Genomic DNA, 13039 nt, shown 5'->3' with positions numbered 1-13039 from the left:
TGGGTAACCCTTGTCTCCAAGCAGCCAGCTGCAATCTTGGTTTAGCCCAGCAAAGACATTTAGCACTGGTCTGGCACAGGATGCTGCCAGGATACCGGGCATCAACTGCCATGATTTTGCGGTGGTGGTCGCACACCAGCTGGACATTGAGGGAGTGGAATCCCTTGCGGTTTCTGAACATCTTGGGATTGCTCTGTGGCGCCCTCAATGCGACGTGGGTGCAGTATATGGTACCCTGAACCCTGGGGAAGCCCGCAATTCACAAAAATCCGGTCTGCCGCTCCAACTGCTTCTCCCTGCTCATCGGGAAAGAAATGTAGTCGCTCCTTCTCTTATACAGAGCATCTGTCACTTGACGGATGGAGCGATGCGCGGCGAACTGAGAAATGTTCGATATGTCTGCTGTAGCAGCTTGGAAAGAGCCAGTGGCATAGAAATTGAGAGCTATGGTCACTTTGGTTGCGACGGTCAGAGCTATCCACAGCCTTGTCTGAGGCTGGAGGTCTGGCTACAGGAGATTGCACAGCTCCCTGACGATGTCCTTCCGGAATCGAAGTCGACGGAGACATTGGTCATCCATCAGGTCCATGAACGAAAACTGCTGCCTGTAGACCCTTGCACAATAGGGCCTTCTCACCCCACGTCTGTGCTCGCGTATTCCTATGGCAGCTGCCTCATTGTCTTCTCCCTCATGCTCTTGCTGCTCCTCACCCTCTGCAGCCTGCTGCTGGCAAGCATCTGCCTCCTGTGCATCCTGCCTTGTTTTGATTTCACCCACTATCTGGTGCAGGGGGTCAGCGTACCTGATCCTCCTCCTGACAGCAGGTCCTTCCTAGGCCACTCTCTGGGTTGAGGTCTGTCACCATTTCCATTGCCTTCTGCATGTTCGGCAGCCATGTCTGCAGCGTCCCTTGCCCGCTGCCTCTGGAGCCGTTGGAGACAGCGCTGCCTTTTCCTGTATGCCTTCCTGCTGCGCACAATTTGCAGGAGGCGTTCTGCTGCCAACACTGAGCCCATTACCTCCGCAAGCACAACCTCCACAATGTCTCTGTGTTGTTGAGACTGAGGGCCCCAGTCCTCTCGTACTCAATGCTGCCTTGAACAAGGCAACTGACAAACTTGTGAGAAGTCCGAAAAATTCTCGGCCAAAAAAATGGAGATACACGCAACACGCCTTTAAAGTCCGCTAATGGTCTTCAGCCGGCACTGTGTACCGACCCAAAAAACTGTTGGGGGCAGGAAGACTTTTACACTTGAATTTATCTTCCGGGGCGGAGCCGCAGTGGTGCGCGCTCTGATGACATCATTAAGGACTCACCTGCAGGAGTGGGACGGAAGTGGGGGGAGCAGGGCGGATCCTCATACTGCCACAAAAACCCGAGGGCAATTCCGCGAACGTTGGCCAGTCTGTCACAAGTCGGCGGCTATTCCATGCTGCCCCGTGGCTGCTGCTTTCAGGCAGCCAGAGGCCTTATCGGGAGAGGCAATTTCGACTCCAGGATCTCTAACATAACTATGCTGTAAAACATGCTTTTTGTCTAGCTGTAATTATGATTGAAAATGGCTGTTGTCAAGAATAATACCCTGTACTGCAACAGCTTTTGAAAGCCAAATTTTCCACAGAGCTTTAACATTTAGAAAACTAGAATATTTTTTACAAAGCCGTATAGCTTATAATGTACTACCAAGCCATAATAATCAGAAGGCCCCAGGTTTGATTCAAGCCAGGGCTTGAGAGTTACAATCAACCTCATCGCCTCTGGGCTAGGGAAGAAAAAGAAAATTAGTCAGGATTCCGGTTCAGTGACTGATGCAAGAATATGCAGATATATGAATGAAGTGCAAAGGCAAAACTGTGATGCTTTCCACAGTTAAACAGCTGACTGCATTTCACTGTCTATGCTTACATATGAAGAATGGCTATATTTCAGAAAGCTATCTGTCGGTTTTGTTGTCACCAAGAAAATCATACAAAAAACCAGTGGCTATGTGCAACAAATCTATGTTTTCCATTTCTCTTGGTATTTATTACCTATTCCTACAAAACCTTCTTTAGCTAGGAAGATGGTATCATCTAAGCCACTGATGATGCTGAGTACCCTTGTCCAGTAGGAAGTATGTTTGAAGCTGGCTGACAGGTTGACTACTCTCTTTTCTCTCTTACCACTCCTTCTTGTCATTAGAATACACCACCATAATGTGGTCATGCATTTAATTGTCTTCAAACTGGTGAATATCACCTAACCAAGTGTCAAGACAGCTCTGCAACTAAAACCTGTAGTTTTATCATTAAGACTGAAGAGCTTGATTGTTTTGAGCTATCTCACCACCCTGACATGGGTCAGTATAATCTCAGTCAAATTGCACTCTAAATACAAAGTTTTTTATTTGCTTTATTCTAGCTACTAATTTGTACTGACCTGCTGCATGGTAGGTGAGTGCAGGGGAGGTTGAACCTGCATTGATAGCTGATGATTTCCTATTTGCTGAGACATAACAGAAGTCTGCTGCTGGTGAAGCTGGTGCTGTTGCATGGATAGCTGATGCAGTGGTGGGCTGATCTGAAGAGATGGAGGCGGAGAGACAGTCATATTTGCTATAGAAACAGTCACTGGCATCTGACCATTGGGTTTGGGAGCAATACTTCGAGACAGATTGGGATGCATGGCAGATATGTGAGGGTTCATACCAGGCTGTTGATGATAAGCACCTGAACCAAGGTACATTGGAGAGGGAGCCTGTGAGTGACCAGAAAAAACTGGTTGCTTTGAATTCATTATCTGAGAAGCCTGGGATGTCTTTGTATCAATAGGATCATTGTAGCTCTGTAGAGAAGATCACCAAGATAGTTAACTGTTAGCTGGTTTTAATGGATTTAATAATAATAAAAGACAGCCTTGAACAATATATGATTTTCTTACATAATTATTTAGTACTTGCCATTTTCTTTCACTGATATTGATTCTCAGTATTACATAGATTGGATGTTTTAAATAAATTACATTAAATGTGCAAGGGACTATCTTGTAGAATTAGTGTCATGCTGCACCTTTACACTTCTCTAACTACAGTCATCACTGAACCAAGAAATAATCAGAATGTATCAAGAAGCAATTTTCATCATACTGTACTCAATGCCTTTGTCAAAAGCTTTGATAGTTTTAATTTATTTTTGAACCAATTTTTTTTTTGGAAAGCTTTTATTTCTCTTTGCAAATATGTGATGAACTAACATACAAAATCTAGGTGCTCTGCCAGTTATACCAGTTATTGTTGGCAAAAGGTTAAAAACACATTCATGAATACACCAAACATATGCAGAAATAATCTAAAATCAATATTTGCGACAGAGATGATAACACCAGAATGCACAATTATATGTCACTATAAATTGAAAATTGCATTAAATGCATAAGTCACAAAAAGCGTTGTTTTCTCTAAATACGTACAAAATTAAAACACTATTTTAATATTTCCATGGAATTGAACAGCAAATGGCAGTTTATCAACCAGAGTGATATGACAATTGATTAACTCATGCAATGTAGGAGAGGTAAGGAATTTAGGAGGTGTCTTTCGAACTCTGAAAAACTCTTGGAATACAAAAGCAGATTTCTGGGTGCAGGGTGGGGCGGGAGGGAGAAGGAAATTTGAAAGAACGATACTAAATGCACTCATGATACATTACCTTAGAAACCAGGCTGGCTCTATAAGCTGCCAACTGTTTGAGATACTCCTTTTTGGCAGCTTCAGTCTTCTTTTTGTACACCTATAAGACAGTATAAAGAACTATTAGTAGATGACAGCATTAGCTGGCTACAGTACAAATTCAACAAAATTATCTTTCAAGCAGTAAGCCCTAATAGTGTCCAATTAGATTAGCAAAACCATTATTTTTATTGAGGCCTTTAAAACTCGAGCTGGTCAATAATAATACTCTTTCCTCTTGAGTCTTCGCAGTTCCTGAAAATGTTAAAAAGAATTGTCTTCGAACAACTACTATTCTACTGGTAAATATCATTATCGTTGCAGGGAAATGTTACTCCTTCCTGTAATAGTTTTTCACTTGCTTGTTTTTGTATTAAAGAACAATTAGCTTTAACAATTATTTTTCATGAAATATATTCTTAATTGCTGAACATTTGGTATTTAATTTTTTTAAATATGTACATAAAAAGGAGTCTCTGCTCTTGTACATCAGCTGAAGAGCTGGTGAGGCTGATTCTTTTGGCCCCTCCCAATGTTGAAAGTTTTATGCTGGGAGTGCTAAGGATGAAAAAATATATCTCATTATATTTCCTCCCTGTTGTATACAAGCTTTAATTCTAAATCATGATCTTAGTTCCTTGCCTTGAAAAGACAGCAATGAGAGACAAGTAACAGTAAGAGCGCTTAAACAAAACACAATGAATGAAACAGTTAACCAGCTCCTACCCATATTCCAGAGACTTGAGCACAAAAATCTAAGCTGACACTCCACTGCAGTACTGAGAGAGTGCTACACTGTTGGAGGTACTGTCTTTCAAATGAGGCGTTAAACTGAGGCCCCGTCTGCCCTCTCAGGTAAAAGATCCCAAGGCACTATTTTGAAGATGAGGTGAGTTATCCACGGTGTCCTGGCCAATAGTTATCCCTCAATCAACATAACAAAAACAGATTATCAGGTCATGATCACAATGCTGTTTGTGGGACTGCTTGCGGTGCGTAAATTGGCTGCCACGTTTCTTACATCGCAACAGTGAATACACTCCAAAAAGTAAAGGCTGTAAAGCACTTTAGGACATCCGGTGGTCGTGAAAGATGCTATCTAAATGCATGTCTTTCTTTCATACTAGGGGCAGGGCAAAAAAATGAGGAATCTATGAATTAGTTTTATATGTAGAAGACTCAACCTATGGTAGGTAATCTAACATTTTTCTGCATTTGAAAACAAGACATCCACAAAGTAAGAACTTGCATTTATATAGCACTTTTCACATCCACGTTTAGCCCCAAAATGCTTCACAGACATTTAATTACTTTTGAAGTTATTACGCTCATAATAAAGGATGAAACTGAGTACTGTAAGCAATGAGCAAGTGTGACCTTAGCTCCTTTAGACTCCAGAGTGCAGGTACCGCGTAGGTGGCCTGCTTATATATAGTGCTCCCAAGAGATGCTGGGATCCCTTGGGACTCCAACAGTTAAGCCCTCTGGTGGTGGTGTGATACAGGTTGCCAAGGGTTAAATACATAACAGAAGTGTATTCGCTGTTGTTAATAAAGGGAAAATGTAGAGCACAATGGGCACAATGAGGACCAATTTCTACCCCATAGGCTCTGCATAAAGGAGTGACTGTTGCCACTGAATCAGAGAGAATATCTATAGCAGACCCAAGGTTTGTAATAGGGTGCTCCACTGCTGATGGTCCTGTAACATCAGCCAAGGGATTGTCTGCTATTGAGATTATGGTGGTCAGGTGCTTCGTCATGCAGATCTTCACAGATCATATTGTGGATTCTTCTATACTTTCAGACTGCATGGCACAGTATCAAATGGCTTCATGAAGTGCTATGTTGAGCTTTCAAAGAATGTTTGTAGGCAGACCCTGTGAGGTCCAAATCCATGCGGTAGCTGAAGGAGGCTGTTACAAACTTTGCAAATAAAGGCTTGGGTTCAGTATCATCCGATTCGCCCAGATCCCGCTTACCTTATGATCAGAAGTTTATCTTTACTGCCTAATATCTAATCGTTCGATAGTGTGACCCTGGTAGTTATAACAATGAAAATCCCTTGTTATGTAAACTGGATGTGATCACACATGTGCCTCCATGTACACTTCTCCAGCCTTTTAACCAGAGGCCTACCTAACACTTTAACGAGGCAAGGCCAAATGTAAATCAACAAATTGATTTATTTTACAATTATTAGCTGAACAAATGGATTAACCTCGATAGTAATTCTCACCTCACCAACTTAATTCATTAGACTTCCTTGAAGTGTAGAAAGTAATAAGATGCACTACTCTGTTCTTGTTCGCAAGCGAGAATCATAGAATGGTTACAGCACGGAAGGCCATTCGACCCGTCGAGACCATACCGACTCTCAGCTAGTCCCACTCCCCTGCCCTTACCCCATAACATAAGAACATAAGAATTAGGAACAGGAATAGCCCATTTAGCCCCTCGAGCCTGCTCCGCCATTCAACAAGATCATGGCTGATCTGGCCGTGGACTCAGCTCCACTTACCCGCCCGCTCCCCATAACCCTTAATTCCCTTATTGGTTAAAAATCTATCTACCTGTGATTTGAATACATTCAATGAGCTAGCCTCGACTGCTTCCTTGGGCAGAGAATTCCACAGATTCACAACCCTCTGGGAGAAGAAATTCCTTCTCAACTCGGTTTTAAATTGGCTCCCCCGTATTTTGAGGCTGTGCCCCCTAGTTCTAGTCTCCCCGACCAGGGGAAACAACCTCTCTGCCTCTATCTTGTCTATCCCTTTCATTATTTTAAATGTTTCTATAAGATCACCCCTCATCCTTCTGAACTCCAATGAGTAAAGACCCAGTCTACTCAATCTATCATCATAAGGTAACCCCCTCATCTCTGGAATCAGCCTAGTGAATCGTCTCTGTACCCCCTCCAAAGCTAGTATATCCTTCCTTAAGTAAGGTGACCAAAACTGCACGCAGTACTCCAGGTGGGGCCTCACCAATACCCTGTACAGTTGCAGCAGGACCTCCCTGCTTTTGTACTCCATCCCTCTCGCAATGAAGGCCAACATTCCATTCGCCTTCCTGATTACCTGCTGCACCTGCAAACTAACTTTTTGGGATTCATGCACAAGGACCCCCAGGTCCCTCTGCACCGCAGCATGTTGTAATTTCTCCCCATTCAAGTAACATTCCCTTTTACTGTTTTTTTTCTCCAAGGTGGATGACCTCACATTTTCCGACATTGTATTCCATCTGCCAAACCTTAGCCCATTCGCTTAACCTATCTAAATCTCTTTGCAGCCTCTCTGTGTCCTTTACACAACCCGCTTTCCCACTAATCTTTGTGTCATCTGCAAATTTTGTTACACTACACTCTGTCCCCTCTTCCAGGTCATCTATGTATATTGTAAACAGTTGTGGTCCCAGCACCGATCCCTGTGGCACACCACTAACCACCGATTTCCAACCCGAAAAGGACCCATTTATTCCGACTCTCTGCTTTCTGTTCGCCAGCCAATTCTCGATCCATGCCAATACATTTCCTCTGACTCCGCGTACCTTTATCTTCTGCAGTAACCTTTTGTGTGGTACCTTATCGAATGCCTTTTGGAAATCTAAATACACTAAATCCATCGGTACACCTCTATCCACCATGCTCGTTATATCCTCACAGAATTCCAGTAAATTAGTTAAACATGATTTCCCCTTCATGAATCCATGTTGTGTCTGCTTGATTGCACTATTCCTATCTAGGTGTCCTGCTATTTCTTCCTTAATGATAGCTTCAAGCATTTTCCCCACTATAAATGTTTTTCCTTCAGATATTTGTCCAACTCCCTTTTGAAAGATAAGATTGAGTCTGCCTCCACCACTCTTTCAGGCAGTGCATTCCAGAACCCAACCAGTCGCTGCGTAAAAAAGTTTTTTCTTACAGCGCCTTTGGTTCTTTTGCCAATCACCTCAAATCTATGTCCTCTAGTTCTCGACCCTTCTGCCAATGGGAACAGTTTCTATCTACTCTGTCCAGACCCCGAATGATTTTGAACACCTCAATCCAATCTCTTCTCAACCTTCTCTGCTCCAAGGAGAACAACTCCAACTTCTCCAGTCTATCAACGTAACTGAAGTCCCTCATCTCTGGAATAATTCTCTTAATCTTTTCTGCACCCTCCTCTAAGGTCTTCACATCCGTCCTAAAGTGTGGTGCCCAGAATTGGACACAGAACTCCAGTTGGGGCCGAACCAGTGTTTTATACATGTTCATCATAATTTCTACATTTTTGCACTCTATGGGGCTGAAATTGGCCCCCCTCTTTAAGGTCCATTACCACCTCTAAGAGGCGGTAATGGAATGGATAGGCCTTACCGATTGGGGGCAGATGGATGGGCTGACCCATCCTAAGTTGCCTCCGGACCATGAGCGGCGGAAATTGGTTTCCGTGCTGCCACTGCTGCCGCCTGTCGGGCATGTGCCGACCCCACACCGACTGGCGGCGACCTCCTTTCCGACCCCCGTGGGAAATTGTCCTTTGAGAAATTGCCCTGCGGACGCGTAGCGACCGCCGGTCGGTGTCACTGACAGCTTTCTCCTGCAGGAAGCTGTGAGTGCCTGGGCGGCATGACCGCCCTTAAAGGGGAGGGTGCACTGCCGGCGCCTCCATTTTATTTTAATTGTCAGCCAACTTCGAAGTCGGCCCGACAATGGTGGACACGGGATCCGTCGGGCTGCCTGTACCCCCCCTTTGGGTACCAGGGCCGCTGGCCGGCCAAAACTCTCCCTGGTGACCCAGTGGGCCTAACTATAGCCCATGCAGAGTTTGCAGCGGCCCTCCCCTTTAACTGACGGGGAGTGACATTGTGATGCGTCAGCGTGACATGGCACGTTCGCGTGGCGCTGATGTCATCAGCGACGCGTTGATGACACAGAGTGACGGCCGCTCCGATCCAAGTGCACTTCCGCCCCGCAGCAGACAGCAACACCGCTCTGAGCGGAGAAAAAACTACATCACCGGTGAATGCACCACTTTTTTGTCGGGGGGCAATTTCGGCTCTTGTAGCTCTATTTATGAAGCCCAGGATCCCGTAAGCCTTTTTCACTGCTTTCTCAACCTGCCCTGTCACCTTCAACGATTTGTGCACATATACCCCCAGGTCTCTCTGTTCGGCACCCCCTTTAGGATTTTATCATTTAGTTTATATATCCTCTCCTCATTCTTTCTACCAAAGTGTATCATTTCGGACTTTTCTGCGTTAAGTTTCATCTGCCATGTGTCCGCCCATTTGACCAGCCTGTGTATATCTTCCTAAAGTCTATCACTATCCTCCTCACTGTTCACTATACTTCCAAGTTTTTTGTTATCTGCAAATTTTGAAATTGTGCCCTGTATGCCCAATCCCATGTATGTATATCAAGAAAAGCAGTAGTCCTAGAACCGACCCCTGGGGAACACCTTCCTCCAGTCCGAAAAACAAACGTTCACCACTACTCTCTGGTGCCGAAATCTGAAATTCCAGCATAAAATGCTGGTAATACTCTGCAGGTCAGGCAACAGCTTGACCCGAGATGTAAACTCTATGGGCTAGAAATTGCATAGCGCCCTGTTTAGGGCGATAACTTTTGCGGGAGCACAAAAGTATTGCCAGGCGCTACCCAATTCCAGTGGACGTGAACTTCTGGTTTAGGAGGGAAATGGAGTGCTAAATCAAGTGCCATCACTTCCCTTGTAGCGCTAAACCAGGCAAGAGGGGCGGTAGCAGCAGAGCGCTGCACAATGTCCCGTTCAGCGCTGCCGGGATCACAGGCACCTTCCCTCCCTTAAAGGGAAGAAACATAGAAACATAGAAAATAGGTGCAGGAGTAGGCCATTCGGCCCTTCGAGCCTGCACCACCATTCAATATGATCATGGCTGATCATGCACTTCAGTACCCCATTCCTGCTTTCTCTCCATACCCCTTGATCCCTTTAGCCATAAGGGCCACATCTAACTCCCTCTTGAATATATCTAACAAACTGGCCTCAACAACTTTCTGTGGTAGAGAATTCCACCTGCTCACAACTCTCTGAGTGAAGAAGTTTCTCCTCATCTCGTTCCTAAATGGCTTACCCCTTATCCTTAGGGCCATTGCTGAGGGCTCTGCAAGAAAATGAGTCCAATACTTGGCAACGGCACCTGTGATCCACGACGATCAGCCAAAAGGGCTCTAACAGAGTGCAGGGCTGATCAATTGCAGCAGTAGAAAAATTGAGAAAAGTGCACAGAGAGTTGTTAAAAATGTTTTCGCCTACCTCACTGGCAAAACATTTAACTACCGCTCCCCAAGAGGCTGGCCGACCTCAAAACGCCTCCTGCAGCTGCCGGTGTTGATGCTCGGTGACGCTGCAGGGGGCGGAAGCGAAGTTAGCATCTGAGGTGGTAGCGGGCGCTCCGTACCAGATGACATCACGATCTCCAGGGTGTAGGAGATCGTGGCATAAAGGTTTACCGCCACTGCTAACCTGCAAAGAAAGTTCGCGGTTGTTGGTACTCTCGCCGTGCCCACTCGGAAAGCTGGTAGCGCCCTGTTATCGTGCCCTGGAGGCGATAATGGGAGGTGCAAAGAAGGCCAATTTCTCCCCCTATTACCCACTCCATGGATGTTGCCTGACCTGTTGAGCATTTGCATAATTTTCTCTCTTTTCAGAGGCCTTCCTTTACCATTCGAGGCCTTGCAAGCGTCCAGCAGCACGCCCTACACACTTAAAAAACTTTTCGCAACTATTGCAGCAAGCCGCTACTTCAGTAAAATCCAAAAACCCCTATCCAAAATCTTAAATGCAAACGTACCAGATGTGCATGTCCCTTTAAGAGGTGCTGACAGTGCCTCTGTCAGTCTGTTTGCTGCTGGGTTTACCAGGAGTGCATAGGACCCAGCGCTAAACTCAGCGGTAGGGTCGAAATTCACCGCTGTGCCATTTTTCTTTTCAAGGCAACAACTCTTAGCGCTACCGGAACCATGAAAATGGAGGATGCCGTGGGACCTGCCACCAGCTGGCGGAAGATCGGTGCCCGCCGCTTTCTCTGCATTACATCGTACTAACAGGTAGCGAGAAGGTAGAGAGTTTCTCCCCCTTAACCTTTTGAATTTGCCTTCGTTTTTTGTGAACATATTTCCTGCTACTTTTCTTTTTAAAACAACGTCAAAAAGCAGAATGCTGAATTCTGAGTGCTGAACAATCAGAGTTTGAGATCATTTCCTGTGCAGAAATGCCTTGTTCTTGACGGGTGACTTAGGGTGTGAAAGTTAAGTTTAATAATAGATCTCATGGCACAGGTTGGATCTGCAAAAGGAGTGATCACAATATTTTAGCTTTCACTTTTTCAATGTCAGTTGGGACCATTGCTGTAACTGGAAACACTGTATAATAGCATCACGTGAAAGCATTGTTCTTTTTCAGAAAAACACAACGTCATTGAAATGTTGCTTGGGGCAACTGTTCTAAATGAGCAAGATGCCGTAACATCATCACTCAGCAGCCATTGTTCCAACTGAGAAATACAGCACAGCAATATTCTAGCTAAAAACATGAGGAGGGGGGATAATTTCCTGCTGCCCAGGCTCTATCCCGCGATCACCCCACACCCCACCTCCCCAACCCCCCCACCTAGCTTTCTGCGGGCCGGGTTGTCCTCCGAGCCACCCGCTATTGCGCCGACTTCGGGAAACCCACAGGAACCGTGCAGTTCGCTAGATGTGTGTTAATGAGGCCTGGCTCTCAGAATGGCATGGGCCTTCCATCGGAGGGAATTGGATGGCCGGCTCATCCTCTCTGCCAGCCAATCGTCGGTAGATATTTCAAGTAATAATGAGGGTTAAAATTCACCTTCAACCAGGGTGCAAAATTGGCAGTGGTGGATTAGCTGCCCGTGATAAACCCTGCCCGAGAGGAAAATCGGGCAGGTGTACATTGGACAGCCGGTCCATTACTGCCCCTTTTGCGCCTTTGCCCAAGTTGAATTTTACCCGCAATGGATATCTTGCCTGAGTCTGCATGAAGAATTAATTAAAGCAGAAGAAACATGCTTTTAAAAGTGATGCCAAGAGATTAAAAAATTCAAATCTATTTTTATATGCTGCAAAAACATTACTGTAATTTCCAAAGGATTAAATGTGGTATCACTTTCTTTACTTAAAGTTGCAATAAAATAAATTCTATCACTGATTGGAGTTCACTGCTGGCAATCAGTGTGAAATGTTTATGAAACAAAATGGCTCAGCATTGCCACAATACCTTGTTTTTGTGGGTGAGCTTGTAATTTGTTCATTTATCCCACACAGATGCACAAGCCCAATCTATAATGATTATGGGGCCGAAATTGCCCCTTTTTTTAAAGAGCCGTTACCTCTATAAAGCAGTAATGAGATGGAAAGGAGTTACCGCTCAGTCGGGGCGGAGTGGCCGACATTTGGGACATTGCCTTCGTCCCTTTTTCTGGTGGAGAAGGTTACCGCCCCGCCCGTGTTCCTGCCCCGTCGGCCATGCGCTGACCCCTTGCCGACCTGAGGTGACCCCTTTTCGCCCCGCGAGGGAAATTGCCCCGCAAGAGCGGAGCCGGCACCGCTTGGTGCCCCTGACAGCTTTTCCCGGCGGGAAGCTGCCAGTGGCTGGGTGGCGCATATCGCCATTTTATTTTAACTGACGGCCGACTCTGAAGTCGGCCCGGCAATGGTGGCCATGGGTTCGGCTGGGCCACAAACAGGCAGCCTGGTATCCTCTCTTAGGTGCCGTGCAGCTGGTCCGGCCAAAACCCTCCCTGGTGGCCCAGTGGGCGCTACTAAAGTGGCTGCAAAGCTAGCAGCAGCCCTCCCCTTTAATTGAAGGGGTGGGACGGGGCTAGGCGTCAGTGCGACGCGGCACGTCCTCGTCGCACTGACGTGCTCAGCGTGGCGCTGATGACACCGCCCGCCTTCCACCCAGCTCCCGATGCACTTTGCTGCGCAGCCGTCTGAAACACCCAACCGGAACTCTTGGAAAAAGAGGGCAAAATCTTGGTGTGGCGAATCATCGTATAAATCGAATTATCCACCCCGTTTGGGGCGGAGGCAATTTTGCCCCCTATATGTTTACACTATTGCTCATGTGTACAGCTGAGTCAGTGGAAATGTATTATAATGTTATACAACATGTACAATATAAGGCTTTTTAAATATATTGCTATAATCAGACATCCAATCATAAGTAAAAGGAGTCAGAAGAAATAAAAGAAGAAAGCTGTGATCCCTTATCTATCTGTTGTCTGAGCATCAGTGAGGAGTAAATGATTTGATTGACTTGACTGGACATAATATTAATGGAATTACT

The 13039-nt window shown here is 45.6% G+C and overlaps 1 protein-coding gene across 5 annotated transcripts in view; it reads right to left on the bottom strand.

Moving 5' to 3' along the window:
- The window catches only part of tox (thymocyte selection-associated high mobility group box), a 425064-nt gene that overhangs the window by 19682 nt on the left and 392343 nt on the right, over nucleotides 1-13039 (bottom strand). For 4 of the 5 annotated variants that reach the window (XM_070875600.1, XM_070875611.1, XM_070875620.1 and 1 more), the window contains 2 exons: nucleotides 3689-3769; nucleotides 2421-2825 (listed from right to left, as the gene is read on the bottom strand). In XM_070875600.1, the coding sequence (XP_070731701.1) occupies nucleotides 2421-2825; nucleotides 3689-3769 (486 nt within the window). The remainder of the gene's footprint in view (nucleotides 1-2420; nucleotides 2826-3688; nucleotides 3770-13039) is intronic. The other variant, XM_070875640.1, reaches the window with a different exon arrangement.

Source organism: Pristiophorus japonicus, chromosome 1 (assembly GCF_044704955.1).
Source record: "Pristiophorus japonicus isolate sPriJap1 chromosome 1, sPriJap1.hap1, whole genome shotgun sequence".
In the NCBI taxonomy this organism is placed as follows: domain Eukaryota; kingdom Metazoa; phylum Chordata; class Chondrichthyes; family Pristiophoridae; genus Pristiophorus; species Pristiophorus japonicus.
The sequence above is the reverse complement of the archived record's forward strand: the minus strand, read 5'-3'. Positions and strand labels throughout refer to the sequence as shown.